The sequence below is a fragment of the Danio rerio genome, chromosome 19 (assembly GCF_049306965.1).
Source record: "Danio rerio strain Tuebingen ecotype United States chromosome 19, GRCz12tu, whole genome shotgun sequence".
NCBI classification, from domain to species: Eukaryota; Metazoa; Chordata; class Actinopteri; order Cypriniformes; family Danionidae; genus Danio; species Danio rerio.
Genome location: NC_133194.1, coordinates 1,812,751 through 1,836,189, shown reverse-complemented (window position 1 = coordinate 1,836,189; position 23,439 = coordinate 1,812,751). Strand labels below are relative to the sequence as shown.

The 23,439-nt window shown below is 41.4% G+C and overlaps 1 protein-coding gene across 2 annotated transcripts in view; it reads right to left on the bottom strand.

Moving 5' to 3' along the window:
- Positions 1-1,714: 1,714 nt before the first annotated feature.
- Positions 1,715-23,439, bottom strand: part of trpn1 (transient receptor potential cation channel, subfamily N, member 1) — a 49,708-nt gene continuing 27,983 nt past the window's right edge. The window contains exons 15-29 of one of the 2 annotated variants that reach the window (XR_012394486.1): positions 22,594-22,710; positions 22,362-22,460; positions 21,992-22,192; positions 21,360-21,458; positions 19,552-19,758; positions 17,270-17,371; positions 16,987-17,085; positions 16,718-16,867; positions 14,913-15,020; positions 13,869-14,066; positions 12,212-12,418; positions 8,563-9,026; positions 6,650-6,743; positions 3,651-3,797; positions 1,715-3,300 (exon numbers count right to left, since the gene is read on the bottom strand). Coding sequence is in view for 1 of the 2 variants with exons in the window: in NM_183349.1 (NP_899192.1) it covers positions 3,167-3,300; positions 3,651-3,797; positions 5,845-6,743; positions 8,563-9,026; positions 12,212-12,418; positions 13,869-14,066; positions 14,913-15,020; positions 16,718-16,867; positions 16,987-17,085; positions 17,270-17,371; positions 19,552-19,758; positions 21,360-21,458; positions 21,992-22,192; positions 22,362-22,460; positions 22,594-22,710 (3,231 nt within the window). In the remaining variant the exon portion in view is untranslated. 2 annotated transcript variants of the gene reach the window in all.

Below are 23,439 nucleotides of genomic sequence, written 5' to 3'. Positions count from 1 at the left end.
TTATTCTTATAAAATTCAGCAATGACTTGACTGAAAAATAAATAAATCACAGAAATGTTTTTTTATTTGCAAAAAAAAAAAATCAACTAGATGACAAAAGACATGTATTAAATGAACTGCAACAGGTTTATTGGCAATGTTGGAACATTTAGAGGCTTTTATTATTATATTTGTTTTTTATTTCTCTTTACAGAAGAGTAACAGACATCATTCAGATTACTGAAGAGTTTGACACAACAGTGGCAGTTTAAAAAAAGAACAATAAACACATTTTAAGGTCCACTTTAAGTAAAATAACTAATCTGCTTGCACAATTTGGGCCCTATCATACACCCGGCGCAGTGTAGCGCAAGGCACGACGCAATTGTTGTTTGCTAGTTTCAGCTTGGAGCAAGAGTTGTTTTAATGTTTTGCAGCACGCTGTTTAGATAGCAAATGCATTTGCGCTCATATGTGCGCTCATAGGTGTTCTGGTCTAAAAAGGGAGGCATTGTTGAGGCGCATTGCTGGCGCGTTGCTATTTTGAGAAACTAAAATAGACTGTTCAATAGATCAAACCAAAGCAGGTTTAAAGTCCAGCACAGAGCGCTTTAGTTGTGTGCCTCGCTTACACACTGCTTAATACACACAAGATGTAGAGCAATACGCAAATATCTTTACATATGAAAAATAATTAAAGAATTAAAATATTATAAAAATGATTATTTTCTAGCCTACCTGAACATGAAAACCACCGCCTCCATGCCTCTTCAGGTTGGGAGGCTTTTTCAGTTCATTCATAACAATTTGCTTTTGTATGATGTTATTATTAGTAGTAGTAGTATTTGGTTATTATATCCATATTTATATTTGTTTTATTAAAAACAAGCTTAGATTTGCCCACCTGTCAGGTTTTAGACCATATGGGGCACAGCATGTGTTTTAGGATATAACTCACACTTCCTTATTATAGTTAATTTATATGTTTGCTGGAGATTAGAACTGAATTTAGTAATAGTTTTGAAACAAATCTTTGCGCTTAACAAACTAAATTAATTATGTAAGCTAATGGATGTCTGTGCGTACAACACATTTCTTTATCCACGAGAGTGAAAGCGAAAGTAAACAATGAGGAGGCTCATCTCTCATTCTCGGGCTGCAGATGCTCTGTTTAACTGTTTTTCTTGTTAGTGAAGCGTTCAGTTTTTCTACTTACAAAGTCATTTATGTAAACAGCAAATGCACTATGGTGCGACACAACTGACTCTTAAAGGGAATGGGAGATGAGACTCTGATTGATTTATTCTTAAAACACACCTATAACTCATTAAGAAAATAAATTCAACCCTGTCAGACCATGCACCATGGCGCAAAGTGGATTTTTCAGTCCTTAAAATAGCAAAAGTGGATTCTGACACGCCCTGAATGGGTTTGCACCCTGCACTTTGCACATGGATCGTCAAAATAGAGCCCTCTGTGGTAATACAGCTATATCTGAGTATAGTTATACTTGGTATTTCATTTATATGTACACTGACTGTAATATAAGATTATAAGTCAATGCAATGTGCTTTTTACATTACTTGAACTCAAAATAATTTAATTAACTTCACCTTCTAACTGAAGTTTTTTTTTTTTTTTTTAAAGAGTTTCAAATATTTTTTTAGACTAAATTTGAAAGCTTTTACAATTAAATAAAAATTTCATTAAAAAAACACACATGTAATACGTCAAACACTGATAATTTTTTATGTCATTAGTAAAAAAAACAATACTAACACAGTAACTCGTGGTTCAGGCAGTGTTTTTGCTACAGTATTTAACATTTAGGTTGCTAGAAGTCTTCTTCATTGACTTCTTCAATGAACAGTTAGCAAAACAAACATGAGTATTCTAGCTGGTTTCTTTACACAGATCGCTATGCATCAGAAATGACCAACCCAAGCTCATTCTGGAAACGTAGCCCCGCGGACATTTCTGGAGACCGCGATTTACGTGGCCGGAGGTACGCAAGGCCGCGTTTAGTTTTTTCGAGCGAACGCTGTGGGGCGGCGTGGCGCAGCTCCGCCCCTTCTCTTCCTGCTCGCCGGCTGACGGTTCGCCTCCGAGTGGAGGGCTTTCCCGATGCAACCAGTTTGTCCGCTTAGCTCACAGCGGAGGCCCCGGACGAGGAGGAGCCGGCCGCGGGGACGACGACCAGGATCGAGTCCGAGGAACAGCGGTTCCGGAAATCAGGTAAGACGAAAAACAGAATCTGAAAAATAAGGGCGAGAACACGGCAGGATCCGAAAACGCAGTCGAAATCGAAGACGAGGGCTTTTGCCTTTTTTTTTTTTTTCTGGACGGCTTTTGCGAACCGTCGCTCGGGTTTAGGGAAGGAGGAGGAGGAAGAGGAGGGTGGCCGAGTCGGCCGATCCAGCGGCTTTTCGCGCGAGAACGGCGAGGGCGCGAACGGCGCGTGCTCCCGAGAGGCGCCCGAGACGCGAAAAAGCGTGCACAGCGGCCTCTCGTGGATCCGCGAAAACAAAAACCGCTCGAATACGTACCACTCGGGACGTAAATCGCAGTCCGCAGAAACGTCCGCGGGGCTATGTTTCCACAATGTGCCTGGGTTGCAACTGACAGATGTACAGTATAAGCAACTACTATCATGTTTTTTTTTTTAAAGAAATTTATACTTTTGTTTAGCAAGGATATATAACATTGATCAAAAATGTCAGTAAATACTTTTTTAAGTTACAAAAAAACATTTTAAAATAATGTTGTTCGACTGAACTTTCTACAGTTTCTGCGAAACTACAAAAAAAAAATACAATAAATTTTTTTTAACAATCATGATGATCAGAAATGTTTCTTGATCATCAAATTAGCATTCGAATGACTTCTGAATAAACTGAAAACTGGAGCAAAGATGCAGAAAATTCTGCTTTAGATTGCAGATATAAATTACAGTTCACTATACGGTACAGTACTGTATGTTCACACTACAAAACAGCTATTTTAATAATATTTCAAAAACGTCCTGTATTTTTGAACAAATAAATGCACTCTTGGTTGAGCGGTAGAGATGTATAGAGAGCAGAGAACATCAGAGAAATCCACAGGCAGTGATGGGCTGAAGCTAACAGCGGCTTCAGAATGATGTTCAAAGTCGGTGTAAACTCATCTGTTGGGATAAACGCCTGGTTCACTCGTCTCTCTCTGCTGTTGATCTGTCTCTCTGCCTGCGCTGAGACAGAAACTGCTGGACCACCGACGGCCAATCAGCAACATTCTCCACACGCACATGACCTCCGGAATGGGCCAATGAGATCTGACCACCTGCACAGAAACAGACACCACTGCTTGAGACACAAAATAAAATAAAATAAAATATATTATGAAAAAATTATGATCAAATGAACATTTAAAATATCAAATTTTCGAATAAAATACAAAATATTACATTTATATTTAAATTAACCAATAAATTAGATTTTTTCCACTTTTTTTTGTTTTCTTAATAAATAATTTAATATTTTACATCAAACATTTAAAATACATTTCACAAAAATATTGTGATAACAAAAGGTCATTATTGTTTTCATAGATTTAATTGTATTTTATCTTTAAATTTTACATTTGAAATTGAAATGAATCAAATTATATAAATTGTGTGTGTATGTACTCGCCCTCCGGCAGGATCTGTGTCCTCTTGTTTCCTCTGATGCCGCTGACAGATGCTTGAGACAGAAGATCCAGAGATCGAGATTCCGACAAACCTTCAGCATCTTCATCTTCATTCATCACATCACGAGACTCCGACGAGCACATCTTGCCTAAACACACAACAACACACATTAAAAAACTCACAGTTTCAGTACACTATCACATGTTTACTTTACACTGTAATAATGCTACATATTTTACTGGATTATTAAATAAGAGACTTTTTCAGAAACAGAACACAAGTCTAATTTTTGGCATTTCATTGAGTACATCTATATAGTTTCTTAATACATTATTTTAAATGACTTAAACGTACTGAAAATGACTGAAAACCATGGTATATGTGACAGTGGATTTAAAAAGACTTTTCTTACAGCTCTCCTAGAGTTAAATAGTTGAGTTTTACCATGTTTGAATTTATTCTGCTGATCTCTAGGTCTGGCGGTAGCACTTTTAGCTTAGCTTAGCATAAATCATTAAATCGGATTAGACCATTAGCATCTCCAAAATGACAAAAGATTTAAGATGTTGTGTACTAAAAATGACAGAAAATAAAAAGTTACAATTCTGATATGTCCAGAAACTCTACCCTCATTCCAGCGTAAATCAAGAAACTTTGCTGCTGTACCATGGTACTGTACATGATGCAACTACAGAAGCGTCAAGCGAGATGCTAATAGTACAATCCGATTCATGCTGTTTTTATCAAGTGTGATTAAATAAAATACAATTTATACATGTTTACTATTAGAACCTGCTTATATTCACACACTGCTGACACACAACTGTGTTTAAACCCATTATAAAGGTGATTTTTGCATAATAGCTCCACTTACAAAAAAATAAAAAAATACAATAAATGACACGAAATTTAGCTAAACAACAGTAAATGTGTCCATGGAATTAAATTGCCTTTTTTGTGGACAAAAAGGCTCATTTTACAACTCTCCTGGAGGTAAACAGTCAAAAAATACATTTTGAATTTATTTAGCCAATATCCGGGTCTGGTGGAAGGACTTTTAGCTTAGTTTAGCGTAGATCATTGAATCAGATTAGACCATTAGCATCTCCAAAATGAACAAAGACTTTTATTAATCGTTGTAATCAAAGCTGGACTCTTCTATTGTGTACTAAAACTGACTGAAAATAAATAGTTGCAGTTCTGATATGTCCAGAAACTCTGCTCTCATTCCAGTGTAATAATCAAGAAACTTTGCAGCTGTACCATGGTACTGTACATGATGCAGCTACAGAAGCGTCAAGCTTAAATTAGGAAAATTATGGAAACTCTTTGGTAATTTTTGAGCAAAATGCTAATGGTTAAATGCTGTTTTTACCAAGTGTGATTAAATAAAGTACAATTTATACATGTTTACCATTAGAAGCTGCTTATATTCACACACTGCTGACACACAACTGTGTTCGAACCCCTAAAAAAGTGATTTTTGCATAACAGCCCCCCTTACTGAAAAATTAAATGTACAATAAATGACACACGAAATTTAGCTAATGAACAGTAAATGTGACCATGGCATCAGATCAACTTTTTTTGTGGACAAAAAGGCTCATTTTAACCCTCCTAGAGGTAAACAGTTAAAAAGAGTACATTTTGAATTCATTCAGCCAATCTCCGGGTCTTGTGGGAGGACTTTTAGCTTAGCTTAGCATAGATCATTGAATCAGATTAGACCATTAGCACCTCACTCAAAAAATAACCAGAGTTTTCCTAATTAAACCTTGACTCAAAGCATGTATATGATGTAACTTCAGAAGAAGTAAAACAGGGAAACTTTCTTAAAGTTGGAAAATTATTAACACTTTGATAACTTTTGCGAGAGATGCTAATGGTCTAATCCGATTTAATGATATATGCTAAGCTAAACTAAGCTAAAAGTGCTCCCGTCAAACCCGAAGATCATTAGAAAGATCAATAAAAATCTTTGGTCAATTTGGAGATGCTAATGGTCTAATCTGATTCAATGATCTATGCTAAGCTAAGCTAAAAATCCCCTCACCAGACCAAATGAGCCTTTTTGTTTCCTATTTAACTCCAAAAATGGTAAAACTTAACAATTTAACTCTAAAATAACTGTACATTTAGAATATTTTCAAGAAAAAGTGTTTATAAACATGCAGATGATGACTAACGGATCATACCTGCACGTTTGCAGACAACTTTAACGGAGTAGAACAGGTTGGTGAACAGGTTAAACGGAGACGGGATGCCAGATTTGCGGCTCATATCTCGAATCAAAACAGCACGGCCAAACTTCCACTCGGTGTCGGACTGAGCCTGTATTCGCTGATATGTGTCGCTCATCATCGCAATCAGCAGATTAATCAACACGATAAACGTCACCACCAGATACACACCGAACACCATTTTAGCCAACACCGCCGTAGCAGGAGGCGATCGATCCACATCGGGGATTTTATCAGGCTCAGTCAAACCAAACAACGCAAAAAAAAGCAGCACGGACATATTTAACGGCCCAGGAACGGTCACTTCTGTCGTGGTATTGTGCTGTTCTTGTGGATAAAGCGGCTGGCATAATGCGGTGAGACTCAGTGTAAATGCAGTGTGAAACAACATCAGGATCACAGCAAATCTGCACAGATCTTTAATCAAGTCTCTGATGATTATCGCCCACGGCCCGAATAAATGATGAAATGTGAGGAATTCCAGAAGCTGGATGAAACCGAGTGTCATGGCGACGGCTAGCAGTACGTTACGAGCGAATAGACAATGCAGGTGTGTTGGCGGCCACCATTGGGTGAACACCGCCAGCAGGTGGCAGAGCAGAGCAGCAGCAGAAAAACCCAAAAGCAGCAGACGGATCCAGGCTAATCCAGTGCGCTCTCCGGGGAATGTCAGCTCAGAGACCAGCATCCCACACAGCCAGATGAGCAGCAGACACTCGCTCCAGCTGGGCATCAGACGGGCCTGGGATAGAGGACTCACGGGCGGGTACACGATGGTCAGGATGAACAGAGTCAGCAGGAAGATGTGGGACACCAGGTGGCTCATGAACTTCACGATTGGGATGGTGTTGAAGCTGTGTGGAAAAACAAGCAATTACATACAAACCAGGCTCATTATTGACACGTACCCCGTATACATTTTTATAAAGCGCGAAATACGTCCCAGGAGGTATGTTTTTTTCAGTTTTTGTTTTCGTGAATGCACCAGAGGCCGCTGTGTACGCTTTTTCAGATCTCAAATTTCTCTTCAGAGTGTCATTCATGCCTGCTGTTCTGCGTAAATCCTGACCGACTGATTGACCGACCCACCGATGTATACTCCCACCCTTCTCCTTACCTAAACCCAACCAATGGTGTTTTTAAAGCACCAATTGGCCCACCCACTCCTTTTCCTAAACCCAACCAACAGTGTTTTCAAAAGCACTGATTAACCCGCCCACCCCTTCCCTAAACCCAACCGATAGTGTTCTAAAAAGCACCGATTGATGCACTCACCCCCTTCCCTAAACCTAACCGATAGTGTTCTCAAAAGCACCAACTGACCTGCCCACCCCCTTCCTTAAACCCAACCAATAGTGTTCTCAAAAGCACCGATTGACCTGCCCACCCTCTTCCCTAAACCCAACCGATAGTGTTTTCAAAAGCACAGATTGATGTGCCCACCCCCTTCCCTAAACCCAACCGATAGTGTTCTCAAAAGCACCAATTGATGCGCTCACCCCCTTCCCTAAACCCAACCGATTGTGTTCTCAAAAGCACCGATTGATGCGCCCACCCCCTTCCCTAAACCCAACTGATAGTGTTCTCAAAAGCACCAACTGACCCGCCCACCCCCTTCCCTAAACCCAACCGATAGTGTTCTCAAAAGCACCGATTGATGCGCCCAACCCCTTAACTAAATCCAACCGATAGTGTTCTCAAAAGCACCGACTGACCTGCCCACCCCCTTCCCTAAACTAAACCGATAGTGTTCTCAAAAGCACCGACTGACCTGCCCACCCCTTCCCTAAACCCAACCGATAGTGTTCTCAAAAGCACCGATTGATGCGCCCAACCCCTTAACTAAATCCAACCGATAGTGTTCTCAAAAGCACCGACTGACCTGCCCACCCCCTTCCCTAAACTAAACCGATAGTGTTCTCAAAAGCACCGACTGACCTGCCCACCCCTTCCCTAAACCCAACCGATAGTGTTCTCAAAAGCACTGATTGATGCGCCCACCCCCTTCCCTAAACCCAACCGATAGTGTTTTCAAAATCACAGACTGACCCACCCACCCCCTTCCCTAAACCCAACCGATAGTGTTTTCAAAATCACAGACTGACCCACCCACCCCCTTCCCTAAACCCAACCGATAGTGTTTTCAAAATCACAGACTGACCCACCCACCCCCTTCCCTAAACCCAACCGATAGTGTTCTCAAAAGAACCGATTGATGCACCGAGCCCCTTTCCTAAACCCAACCGATAGTGTTTTCAAAATCACAAACCGACCCGCCCACCCCCTTCCCTAAACTAAACCAAAAGTGTTCTCAAAAGCACCGATTGACTCGCCCACCCCCTTCCCTAAACCCAACCAATAGTGTTTTCAAAAGCATTGACTGACCCGCCAACCCCTTCCCTAAACCCAACTGACAGTGTTTCAAATGTAATCGAAATAGAAGCCGTCTGCAGTGTCATACTGCCCCATAGCGTTCGTTTTAAAGATGAAATGCAGCCATATGTACCTCTGGGTACATAATTCATGCTCTCCAGAAATGTATGCAGGAGTATGTTTTCACAATGAGCCTGTGTTAAATACATACATTCTCTGATTGGCTATTTTTCTCTCTCCCCGTAACTCCTGCCATTTATCAAAAATTATGTTGTTCCAGTGCATTAATCCAAACTGTACCTGTGTGTGAGTGGCAGAGCGAGCAGAAGCCACAATGGCGGACACAGAAGTAAACAGCAGAACAGCAGCAGGATCTTCCAGGAGTCCCACTGCAGACCTCCACACCACACCTCCGTCAGGTACGTCTGCACTGCCGGTTGGGATACCACGCCCTTCTGCCGGCCCTCGATCAGGCAGTCCAACACACTGAGCCCCCTGTGGTCCAGAGCCCTAAGTATGGGGCCTGCGCCAGCTCCCTGACCCCCAGCAGATGCAGATAGAGACAGCAGATCGGACGCCATGAGCTCACAGTGATGCGCTGCAGCCTGCAGATCCACCGAACGCTCCTTCTCTCTCAGCGCACAAAGGGTCAAAGCTCGAGATAGACGCACCGCAGTATCCAGAGGAGCAGATGTGTGTAAAACCAGCTCCTCCAGAGACAGATTATCATTCATTCGCCCGCACACCATCAGATTGAATATAAACTAGAGACAAGGACAAACACACTTTTGATTATCTTTCAAGAATAGGAACAATTTTTAAAATGCTTTAGAATTTATAAACGCATCAGCTGTTTGTTGTAAAATTGCTTTTATTCAGACACAAGATGGAGTATACACTAACCTGCGCATTATTCAGACACTAGATGCACCAAACAGACAAAAACACAAACAGCTGATGGAGCATACACTAACCTGCGCATTATTCAGACACTAGATGGCGCCAAACAGTCAAAAATACAAACAGCTGATGGAGTATACACTAACCTGCGCATTATTCAGACACTAAATGGCGCCAAACAGTCAAAAACACAAACAGCAGATGGAGTATACACTAACCTGCGCATTATTCAGACACTAGATGGGCCAAACAGTCAAAAACACAAACAGCAGATGGAGTATACACTAACCTGCGCATTATTCAGACACTAGATGGCGCCAAACAGTCAAAAATACAAACAGCTGATGGAGTATACACTAACCTGAGCATTATTCAGACACTAGATGGCGCCAAACAGTCAAAAACACAAACAGCAGATGGAGTATACACTAACCTGCGCATTATTCAGACACTAGATGGGCCAAACAGTCAAAAACGCAAACAGCAGATGGAGTATACACTAACCTGCGCATTATTCAGACACTAGATGGCGCCAAACAGTCAAAAATACAAACAGCTGATGGAGTATACACTAACCTGCGCATTATTCAGACACTAGATGGGCCAAACAGTCAAAAATACAAACAGCTGATAGAGTATACACTAACCTGCGCATTATTGAGACACTAGATGGCGCCAAACAGTCAAAAACACAAACAGCTGATGGACCATACACTAACCTGCGCATTATTCAGACACTAGATGGCACCAAACAGTCAAAAACACAAACAGCTGATGGAGTATACACTAACCTGTGCACTATTTAGACACTAGATGGGCCAAACAGTCAAAAACACAAACAGCTGATGGAGTATACACTAACCTGTGCACTATTTAGACACTAGATGGGCCAAACAGTCAAAAACACAAACAGCTGATGGAGTATACACTAACCTGCGCATTATTCGGACACTAGATGGCACCAAACACACAAAAACACAAACAGCTGATGGAGTATACACTAACCTGCGCATTATTCAGACACTAGATGGTGCCAAAAAGTCAAAAACACAAACAGCTGATGGAGTATACACTAACCTGCGCATTATTCAGACACTAGATGGTGCCAAACAGTAAAAAACACAAACAGCTGATGGAGTATACACTAACCTGCGCATTATTCAGACACTAGATGGCGCAAAACAGTCAAAAACACAAACAGGTGATGGAGTATACACTAACCTGCGCATTATTCAGACACTAGATGGTGCAAAAAGTCAAAAAAACAAACAGCAGATGGAGTATACACTAACCTGCGCATTATTCAGACACTAGATGGGCCAAACAGTCAAAAACACAAACAGCAGATGGAGTATACACTAACCTGCGCATTATTCAGACACTAGATGGAGTATACACTAACCTGCGCATTATTCAGACACTAGATGGCGCAAAACAGTCAAAAACACAAACAGCTGATGGAGTATACACTAACCTGCGCATTATTCAGACACTAGATGGCGCAAAACAGTCAAAAACACAAACAGCTGATGGAGTATACACTAACCTGCGCATTATTCAGACACTAGATGGAGCCAAACAGTCAAAAACACAAACAGCTGATGGAGTATACACTAACCTGTGCATTATTCAGACACTAGATGGCGCCAAACAGTCAAAAACACAAACAGCAGATGGAGTATACACTAACCTGCGCATTATTCAGACACTAGATGGGCCAAACAGTCAAAAACGCAAACAGCAGATGGAGTATACACTAACCTGCGCATTATTCAGACACTAGATGGCGCCAAACAGTCAAAAATACAAACAGCTGATGGAGTATACACTAACCTGCGCATTATTCAGACACTAGATGGGCCAAACAGTCAAAAATACAAACAGCTGATAGAGTATACACTAACCTGCGCATTATTGAGACACTAGATGGCGCCAAACAGTCAAAAACACAAACAGCTGATGGACCATACACTAACCTGCGCATTATTCAGACACTAGATGGCACCAAACAGTCAAAAACACAAACAGCTGATGGAGTATACACTAACCTGTGCACTATTTAGACACTAGATGGGCCAAACAGTCAAAAACACAAACAGCTGATGGAGTATACACTAACCTGTGCACTATTTAGACACTAGATGGGCCAAACAGTCAAAAACACAAACAGCTGATGGAGTATACACTAACCTGCGCATTATTCGGACACTAGATGGCACCAAACACACAAAAACACAAACAGCTGATGGAGTATACACTAACCTGCGCATTATTCAGACACTAGATGGTGCCAAAAAGTCAAAAACACAAACAGCTGATGGAGTATACACTAACCTGCGCATTATTCAGACACTAGATGGTGCCAAACAGTAAAAAACACAAACAGCTGATGGAGTATACACTAACCTGCGCATTATTCAGACACTAGATGGCGCAAAACAGTCAAAAACACAAAAAGGTGATGGAGTATACACTAACCTGCGCATTATTCAGACACTAGATGGTGCAAAAAGTCAAAAAAACAAACAGCAGATGGAGTATACACTAACCTGCGCATTATTCAGACACTAGATGGGCCAAACAGTCAAAAACACAAACAGCAGATGGAGTATACACTAACCTGCGCATTATTCAGACACTAGATGGAGTATACACTAACCTGCGCATTATTCAGACACTAGATGGCGCAAAACAGTCAAAAACACAAACAGCTGATGGAGTATACACTAACCTGCGCATTATTCAGACACTAGATGGCGCAAAACAGTCAAAAACACAAACAGCTGATGGAGTATACACTAACCTGCGCATTATTCAGACACTAGATGGAGCCAAACAGTCAAAAACACAAACAGCTGATGGAGTATACACTAACCTGTGCATTATTCAGACACTAGATGGCGCCAAACAGTCAAAAATACAAACAGCTGATGGAGTATACACTAACCTGCGCATTATTCAGACACTAGATGGCGCAAAACAGTCAAAAACACAAAGCTGACAGAAACTAAAACAGACACAGACTGAGGAGTGCAGCAGTGAGTCTGACCTTCTTGTCGTCCAGCAGCCGGAGTGTGTTTTTCTCTCGTCTGAGCAGGAATATGACAGCGGACTCGTGGTTCTGCTGAGCCGCGTACTGCAGCGGCGTTCGTCCACCGTGACACTCAGCACAGGCGGACGCTCCACTCTCCACCAGAAATAACAACACCTCCAGACAGCCGGCTTCAGCAGCGTAATGCAGCGCTGTCCAGCCACTCTGAACACACACATGGACAAGTTACAAACCATATATAGACACATGTAATGAGTCCCTTACATTTACATTTAGTCATTTAGCAGACACTTTTATTCAAAGCCACTTACAAATGTGGACAAGGAAGCAATTTAAACAACTATAAAAGCAACAATGAATAAGTGCTGTAGGCAAGTTTCAGGTGTGTAAAGTGTAAGAAGCAAAACATTAGTAATTTTATTTTTGTAGTACAGTTAGTGGTGGAGCAAGAGAGGCAATTGCAGATTAGGAAGGGAAGTGGAGGCTAAATAGTTGAGTTTTTAGTGGTTTCTTGAAGACAGCGAGTGACTCTGCCGTTCTGATGCAGTTAGGGAGTTCATTCCACCAACTTGGCAGATTGAATGCGAGAGTTCGAGAAAGTGATTTCTTCCCTCTTTGGGATGGAACCACGAGGCGACGTTCATTTACAGAGCGCAAGTTTCTGGAGGGCACATACATCTGCAGAAGTGAGAGCAGATAAGGAGTAGCAAAGCCAGAAGTCGCTTTGTAAGCAAACATCAGAGCTTTGAATTTGATGCGAGCAGCAACTGGCAGCCAGTGCAAACGGATGAGCAGCGGAGTGACATGTGCTCTTTTAAGTTCATTAAAGACCACCCGTGCTGCTCAATTTATCCGGGTTTGCGAGGACAGCCACCTTCCAGCAGATTTCAGTTGCAACTCATATCAAACACACCTGCCTGTAATTATCATGTGGTGTTCAGGTCCTAATTAATCGGTTCAGGTGTGTTTGATATGGGTAGCAACTGAAATCTGCAGGAAGGTGGCTTTCCAGGAACAGGGTTGGCCACCCCTGCTCTACATGGAAGGTCATTCTCAAAAACCCATAATAGGGGCTCTTTAAATAATTTTAATTTTGAGATACACACTGTAAAAATATCCGTAAACTAGCAGATTTCCAAATTTTGTGACTTCTTGATTTTTTGAATGCTTTCATTTACCCCTTTTTTTTCTGTTTTTGAATTGCATTATAGGATCTTGATCTTTCTCCCTACAACTTTTAACCTTTAAAAGCTCAAAAAATGACTTTATTGAACATTTTTAATAGTTTAAAGTGCTAAATTGCCTGGGTTGGTGTCATATATTACACAACAAAAAAACTTGTAATGAACTGCAGCACATTTTCTGTCATTTTACAGACTGATTCCTCTATTTATTATACATTATATTATTTTCAAACTACTAAAATGTCAATAAAAGTCACTTTGTTAAACTGTAGAGTTGAATTTTCAACATCAAAAGTGGACAGAGCAGAGATCAACATCCCATAATACAATTCACAACCGCAAACAAACTGAAAACACACACACACACACAATACAGAAACTGTTCATTAGCATATAGTTTAACAGTGCATGAACTGAATCATTGAATAAAGTAAAGTGATTCTCCATGTTGAGGAGTCAGTCGTGCTCACCATGTCGGTATGATTGATTTCAGCTCCCTGTCCCAGCAGGACTCGCACCATGTCCACATGTCCATGTGCGGCAGCCAGATGCAGAGCAGAGCGTCCCCGTCTGTCCGTCTGATGGAGCAGAGATGAGGATCGGCTGAGCAGGAGACCCACCACTGCTGTGTGCCCGCTCTGAGCCGCCAGATGAAGAGGACTGGAGCCCTGAACACGTTGAACAGATTCAGGAATTGTTCACAGTATTTCCTATAATATTTGTTCTTCTGGAGAAAGTCTTATTTGTTTTATTTCGGCTAGAATAAAAGCAGTTCTTATTTGTTTTAAAGACATTTTAAGGTCATTATAAGCCCCCTTCAGCAATATTAGTTTTGGATTGTCTCCAGAACAAACCACTTATGACTTGCCTAATTACCCTAACTTTACCTTAATCACCCTAGTTAAGCCTTTAAATGTCACTTTAAGCTGAATACTAGTGTCTATCTAATATCTAGTAATATCTAGTCTAATATTATTTACTGTCATCATGGCAAATATAAAATAAATCAGTTATTAGAGATGAGTTATTACAACTAATATGTTTAGAAATGTGCTCAATGATCTTCTCACCATTAAACAGAAATTAGGGAAACAATAAACAGGAGGGCAAATAATTCAGCTGTGTATACCCTGCTGAAAAATCCAGCTTGAACCAGCCTAGGCTGGTTGGCTGGTTTTAGCTGGTCGACCAGGCTGGTTTTAGAGGGGTTTTGGCCATTTCCAGGCTGGTTTCCAGCCATTTCCATCCTGGTCTTAGCTGGTCAGGCTGGAAGATGACCAGCTAAATCCAGCTAAAACCTGGGCTCCCAGCCTGGCTAGGCTGGTCAAGCTGGTTTTAGCTGGTCATCTCCCAGAATGACCAGCTAAAACCAGGCTGGAAATGGCTGGAAACCAGCCTGGAAATGGCCAAAACCCCTCTAAAACCAGCCTGGTCGACCAGCTAAAACCAGCCAACCAGCCTAGGCTGGTTTAAGATGTTTTTTTCAGTAGGGTATCCTGTAGACAAGCTCTGACCTGAATGTTTGTTTCTGCATCGGCTTGAACACCAGGACAGTTCAGCAGCAGGCGAACCACACTCTCATGACCCGACTGAGACGCCAGATGAAGAGGAGTGAAACCTGACTGAACACACACACACACACACACACACACACACACACACACACACACACACACACACACACACATGTGCACTGACATTTTCTGTGATGCTGCAATGAAACTTCATGAAGTTGTAATTATAAATAATCGATTGTCTGGGCACCAATACTCTGATTTTAATACGATTAAGACAATACTGATTAAGAGTGTACCATATAAACAGTTTTTTGATGACATTAATCTGACTAAAGTCATTGTAGGAGCCATACATTGTATATTGGCGATTGGCCACTAGGTGTCAGTAGGAGACTATAACTGTGGCTTCACTGCATGGAGGAAGAGAGCGTTGGTAGGAAGCAAAAAGTTTTGGAAGGTAACCCAGCGTGTCGTAGCTCAACTCAACATAACAACTTAAGGTAACAGAGAAGTGCATTAAGGAAAAGTGATGAAGTAATTCTGTTGATTGGAAAATAAAGATGTTTTTATTTGCATCTATTTTGCCTGCGGACTCTGACTTTACGCGTACAAAACTTGCTTGCTCTACCAACAATAGCGGCGATGGAACGCCATTACAGTCAGGGCTGGCACGTCCATAGAGGCGACCTAGGCGGCTGCCTCGGGTGGCAGAATAAAGGGGGCGCCGTCCCCCACACTACCCTCACCCCTCCGCGCCATCAGCTATTTCCGTGTCTAGGGTGGCAGAATAGAGGGGGCGGCGTCTGCGACACTACCCTCACCACCCGCGCCCTCTTATATCAGAGTCTAGGGCGACAAAGTAGAGAGGATGGCGTCCCCGACACTACCCGCACCCCTCCGTGCCATCAGTTATATCCACGTCTAGGGTGGCAGAATAGAGAGGGCGGCGTCTGCGACACTACCCTTACCAACCGCACCCTCTTATATCCGAGTCTAGGGCAACAAAATAGAGAGGGCGGCATCCCCGACACTAGCCGCACCCCTCCGCGCCATCAGTTATATCCGTGTCTAGGGCAGCAGCATAGAGAGGGCGGCGTCTGCGACACTACCCTTACCACCCGCGCCCTCTTATATTCGAGTCTAGGGCGACAAAATAGAGAGGGCGGCATCCCCGACACTACCCTCACCCCTCCGCGCCATTAGATATATCCGCGTCTAGGGCGGCAAAATAGAAAGGGTGGCGTCCGCGCACTCCCCCCCCCACACACACACACACATTAGGGTAAGGGTTAAGGGCGGCGTGACCTTCCTTTGCCTGGAGCAGCAGTTCAGCTTGCTCCGGCCCTGGCTACAGTCATAATTGAACTAAACACAAATCGAATTAAGATGTGGAGTATTCTTATTCTAGTCAAGTGTCATGTCATGTTCATCCGCATATCCGGGGTCGGGTCGTGGGGGCAGCAGTCTTAGGAGAGAACTCCAGACTTCCCTCTCCCCAGACACATTGTTGAAGTGCAATACAGAAATGTAAACATCAAACTATTACCGCTCCGTAGGTAACATTGGTTAACATTGGATAGCATGTTGAAGCAATGACGTTTATCAATCTATGTGCTATAACATGTGAAATGGGAACATGAACATTAGTCCTTTATTTATCAGGGCTCGCCACAGCGGAAAGAACCGCCAACTATTCCAGCATACGTTTTACTCAGAGGATGCCATTCCAGCCATAATTTAGATTAAGGTAAATAATTTGATTACTGATGCCCATGTAAACGTCGTCAGTGTGGTCGTGTCACCTCAGCTAACGGCTGTTGTCTCTTTATGTCGTCTTTGCCGGTGATTGTGGGGAATTCACTTCGTATCGTCGCAGGAACTTTAGTCAGGATTTCTCTGACGAAATTCATCTGTCCGAAAGAGGCCGCCACATGCAGAGCTGTAAACCCCGTCTACACACACACACACACGCACACACACACACACACACACACACACACACACACACACAGGTCACTGACAGTACAATACTCTGTTCTGCTTGGCTTTTACAAGTGATGAGATGAAGCACCTTAGAGCTCTGGATCTTCAGGGGAACGCTTCCTCTCAGCACCTCCAGGATGTGTGTGTGGCCGTGTTTGGCTGCCAGGTGAACAGCTGTCATGCCCTCCTGAAAGGGTCAAAGGTCAAGCAGATCATGTAAAGTTTCCATCCATTATTTGTGAAAGCTCACCAGGAAATGATGATATTCGTCTTTTCATTTCTCACTGGCTGTAAACACTGATTTATTTGCAAATGTTTTATGCATTATTTCAGTTTTGGATTCTTCTGATAGAGCTGTGTTTGTAACTCACTGCGTCCTCCTCTGTCACTGACGCTCCAGCCTCCAGAAGGACCTTCACCACCTCAGCGTGTCCACCAGCAGCAGCCAGATGAAGAGGACACAAACCATGAGCCTGATGGAAACAACACATGTAGGCTGATTACACACACACAAAAATGGGTTATTGGCTTATTCTTACAAACATAGTCAAGTCACAATGGTAGCATACGGATGTGGGCCGCTTTAGGCAGTTATGCGGCACTGGTGGTCTTCCTTCGGCCCAGACAAAATGAATGTGAGCCTGAAGTGGCCCACTTGTACAACGGCAAAGGGGGCCGAAGATCCAAATTCATAAATGGGTCATCTAAGGCAAAGATTTGGCACTTATGGCAAAAGTAATCTGAATGTGAGCCTAATGTGGCCCATGTGGAAAATGATCAGTTTGGCCCAAATGATGGAGGACAAATGTGGGCCACAATTGGTAAAATAGTGGCATAGTCATTTAAGGGTAATCTGGGTCTAAACCTAAAGAGGCTCACACGTGTGGGTGCAAATGTGGCCCAGTTATCTTAAGACATATGTGGGCCACTTTTGGCAAATATTTGGCATAGTAAGCTCTGGCTATTGTGGCTGTGAGCCTAATGTGGCCCAGAGAAAATATGGCAAACGTGGCCCAGTTATCTTAAAACACATGTGGGCCACTTTTGGCGAATATTCGGCACAGTAAGCTCTGGCTAATGTCCCACATAGCAAAATTTCTCTGGCCCAGCTCTGGCCCACACAATCAGGTTTTGCTTGGCCCACATGCCGCAGTGAATTACGGTACATGACTGGACCAAATCTGGCTTCCAGACAAGGGCCAAACACAGACCATATCTGGGCCAAAGCGCTGTTCACACAGGCGAGGACGTTACGGAATTTTTCCGGACAAGAGCATTCACACATCCATTCCAAAATACCGGTAATTCTGACATCATTAACCAGAAATGAGCTCTAAACGGCTGCGCTTGTATTTGTAAACATTTGACTACATTACAAACTCTGTGGATGGATCAGTATTGTGAACAACTTCGATGAAAACATATAGAGAAACACTTCGCATGTCAATATGTACATGATATGTGTGTGTGCTGGCGCTCATGGACTGTTTCATGGGCACACGAAAAGCTTGAAGGTAAACAAACAACGGCTTATCATAAGCATCTTATCGATAATTATTTACACGGTTGGCATTAGGATGAACATATAAACGTGATCTGACTAACATCTAGCAGCTAAATGTGTCTGGAAAAATATTCAAAGGCTTTTATTCTCACAAACCGCGCGCACGTAAATGCGTCTGACTGTTGTGATTGGCTAAAGCAGATGTCTCACGTCAGCACATTCTAGACGTGCACGCGCTCTTTCCGGCAATCTTCCTTTTGCAATCACACAGCGCAGCATTCCGGCAAATTGCCGGTAATGTTACAACTTCTCTTTGCGGAAAATAGCCAGAATGAATTTACTGGTATTTTCAAAAATGGCCTGTTCACACATAGACACCTTTCTGGAAAATCTTCCGTAAAGGTGTGTATGTGTGAAAGGGGCTAATGCCTTGGCTTAACTGCGGCCCAGATCTGACACACAGGAGCAGACCGCCCAAGTGCCATCATTCCATGCAGTATGTGGACTGGATGTAAGTGTCTGGTGTGGGCCGGATTTGAGCATGATTTTTGCTAGCTGGGGTATTTGCACAGGGACTTTTAATTTTCAGTAAGTCAGCCTAATTGCTTCCAGTGAACAGTCACGCCATTGCAAAATCTCAGATTTAAGATCTGATTCCTTTAAAAATCAATGACCTTCACTGGCTGAATGGGATACAATAAAAAGTCGGACTTTTCCAACACATTTCTACACATAATAGTTTTAATAACTCATGTCTAATAACTGATTCATTTTATCTTTGCCATGATGACAGTAAATAATATTAGATTAGATATTCTTCAAGACACTCCTATTCAGCTTAAAGTGACATGTAAAGGCTTCACTAGGGTAATCAGGGTAAAGTTAGGGTAATTAATTAGGCAAGTCATTGTATAGCAGTGGTTTGTTCTGGAGACAATCCAACACTAATATTGCTTAAGGGGGCGAATAATATTGACCTTAAAATAGCTTTAATAAAATTAAGAACTGCTTGTATTCTAGCCAAAATAAAACAACTAAGACTTTCTCCAGAAGAAAAAAGATTAGAGGAAATACTGTGAACAATTCCTGAATCTGTTCAACATCGTTTGGGAAATATTGGAAAAAGATAACAAGCGCTGCTGTGCTGACCTTGTGGTTGAGCGTGCCGACTCCTCCTTGGTTAAACATGAGCAGTTCTCTGATGACAGACACACTCCCTTTGGCCGCAGCGATGTGTGTGCATGTCGACCCATCCTCGTTCGCTAGTGTCGATAACTCAGGTCTGAGTCTCAGAAACAACTTCACCACTTCTGAATGATCGCTCTCGGCCGCCAGATGGAGAGGAGTCTGACCTCGCTGAAACAACCAGATCAATTAGAGTTACTGAAACATTTATAAATCAGCATTTCTAGATCAGCATTTCTAGATCAGCATTTACAGATCAGCATTTATAGATCAGCATTTATAGATCAGCATTTCTAGATCAGCATTTACAGATCAGCATTTCTAGATCAGCATTTCTAGATCAGCATTTCTAGATCAGCATTTCTAGATCAGCATTTCTAGATCAGCATTTCTAGATCAGCATTTACAGATCAGCATTACTAGATCAGCATTTATAGATCAGCATTTCTAGATCAGCATTTCCAGATCAGCATTTCTAGATCAGCATTTATAGATCAGCATTTATAGATCAGCATTTATAGATCAGCATTTATAGATCAGCATTTACAGATCAGCATTTCTAGATCAGCATTTCTAGATCAGCATTTCTAGATCAGCATTTCTAGATCAGCATTTCTAGATCAGCATTTCTAGATCAGCATTTACAGATCAGCATTACTAGATCAGCATTTATAGATCAGCATTTCTAGATCAGCATTTCCAGATCAGCATTTCTAGATCAGCATTTATAGATCAGCATTTATAGATCAGCATTTATAGATCAGCATTTATAGATCAGCATTTCCAGATCAGCATTTCTAGATCAGCATTTCTAGATCAGCATTTATAGATCAGCATTTATAGATCAGCATTTATAGATCAGCATTTATAGATCAGCATTTATAGATCAGCATTCCCAGATCAGCATTTCTAGATCAGCATTTCTAGATCAGCATTTATAGATCAGCATTTCTAGATCAGCATTTATAGATCAGCATTTCTAGATCAGCATTTCTAGATCAGCATTTCTAGATCAGCATTTATAGATCAGCATTTATAGATCAGCATTTCTAGATCAGCATTTATAGATCAGCATTACTAGATCAGCATTTCTAGATCAGCATTTATATATCAGCATTTCCAGATCAGCATTTCTAGATCAGCATTTCTAGATCAGCATTTACAGATCAGCATTTCTAGATCAGCATTTCCAGATCAGCATTTCTAGATCAGCATTTATAGATCAGCATTTATAGATCAGCATCTACACAACTACACAAACTACAACTCCCAGCATGCACCTCACACACACCGGTTCCTGTTCCCCACTGAATACATGCACACAGCCGGAAGATTGTTATGGACTGATTACAAGAACTATTTACACAGCACACACACTTCTGGGCTGAGTCTTGTTTACTGTCATTGTAGCATTACAAAGCTTCAATCCTATCTAGTCTTTCCGTGTTTGATCCTTGCCTGGTTTTTCCGCTATTAAATCTTTACTGCCTGTACCGACCACTCACCTGTTTTTGACTATATATTGGATTACCTGTATGCTCCTGTTTGTCTTTTACCATTGGCTGAATGGCTTCTCTTTATACTGGACGTGGATCCTCATCTCCATTGCTAGCGTCCTTACATTACAGGTACTGACAATTTTGTCCCCGTCTGTGCATCTCAGTAATATTTAGGTGATGTGGCCGACTGATAATCGTTAAAATAATTCCCCCCATCAATCAGGCCTAAGAATCAGTGATTTATTGTCTGTGTGTGTGTTTTGTGAAGCTCACGCTGTCGGTGGCGGTGATGTCGGCTCGGAGGTTCAGCAGGCTGCTGCAGACGTCCAGCTGTCCACTCATGGCGGCCAGATGCAGCGGCGTCTGCTTCCTCTGTGCAAAAACACATGCAGATTCATCCCTCAGGCTTAAAGATCTGCTTTATACAGCTGAAGTCAGAATTATGAGCCCTCCTGAATTATTAACCCCATTATTTTATCCCCAATTTCTGTTTAATGGAGAGAAAAAACACATTTCTAATCATGATAGTTTTAATAGCTCATCTCTAATAATGATGACAGCACATAATATTAGACTAGATATTCTTCAAGACACTTCTATACAGCTTAAAGTGACATGTAAAGGCTTCACTAGGGTAATTAGGGTAAAGTTAGGGTAATTAGGCAAGTCATTGTATAACAGTGGTTTGTTCTGGAGACAATCCAACACTAATATTGCTGAAGGGGGCTAATAATATTGACCTTAAAATGGGTTTTAATTAAGAACTGCTTTTATTCTCGCTGAAATACAACAAATAAGACTTTCACCAGAAGAACAAATATTAGAGGAGATACTGTGGAAATTTCCTGAATCTGTTCAACATCATTTGGGAAATATTGACTTTATTTCTGTTATTGATCTCTCACCAGAGACAGAGCATCAACGCTGGCCTGATGGTTCTCCACCAGCAGCCGAACGAGCCGCGCTGACCCGTTCTGAGCACTCAGATGGAGAGGCGTCAGGCCCTGCTTGGTTTTGGCGTTTACGAAAGCCTTTTGGGACAGCAGGACGTCCACGATGTCTTGATGACCGCGTTGTGCTGCGAGATGAATGGCTGCCTTTCCCTCCTGCTCATATTACAAATCAAATCACAGTACAGTCAAATCACAGTACAGTCTAGCACGAAATGTGTAATTAAATAAATAAATAAATAAATAAATTGAAAATCTAAAAAAAAAAACTCTTTTAAAGGGTATTAAAGACTATAAATGTTTTTAAATAACAGTAAAGTTTGACCTCATCGAAGACGTCCACTCGGGCGTTATTCTGGAGCAGGATCTTCACCACCTCTGTGTGACCCTGATCTGCAGCCAATAGAAGAGGAGACCAGCCGTTCTGGATCAACACACACACACACACACACACACACACAAGAAAAAAAATTCACTGAAAGAAAGTACCTACATATGAACTGTAAATGTCATGAATAAGCGTCGTCAGATATGCGAGTGTATCTTCAGTGTTGTACCTTGGAGTGTTTGTTGATGGCCGTCTGGATCTGGTTTGTGGGGACGTTCCTGAGCATCTCCTGCAGAACTGCAGTGTTTCCCACCCTGGCGCTGTAATGAAGAGGCGTCTCTCCAGTCTGGGAAAAAAAACACAAAATAAAACAAACAAACAAACAAAAAAACACAACAAAACAAAAATCAAAATAAAACAAAACAAACAAAAAAACCACAAAAAAATCCAATAAATTTAAATACAATCAAACCAAAAACAAAACAAAACAAAAAAGCACAAAAAAAACAAACAAAAAACAAGCCAAAACAAAATTCAACAAAAATCAAAATAAAACACAAAACAAACAAAACACAACAAAACAAAATAACAAAACAGAAATAAAGTAAAGTCAAAACAAAATAAAAAAACAAACAAAAACAAAACAAAAATCAAATAAATTCAAATAAATCAAAACACAAAGCAAAACAAAAAACAAACAAAACACAACACAAAAATCAAAACACCAAAAACAAAAAATAAACAAAACTCAAAACAAAATAAAACACACAAAAAACAAAATAAAACACAACAAAACAAACAAACAAACAAACAAAAAACAAAACAAAAAAATAAAAAACAAACAAAACACAAAACAAAATTAAAAAACATGTTATTTAACTCTATTTAATTTAACAAGAGATACTTGCATGAAAACATGCGTGGCCAGACTGTACTGCACTTACACTGTTTTGACCAGCAGGCGGCGCCAGCTTCAAGTCAAACTGAAAATCCATTCTATTCTGAATCATTTTGCACTGATTGTTTTTCTAAACGTTTATTTAGCCACCACTGCTATGTGCATACTACACATACT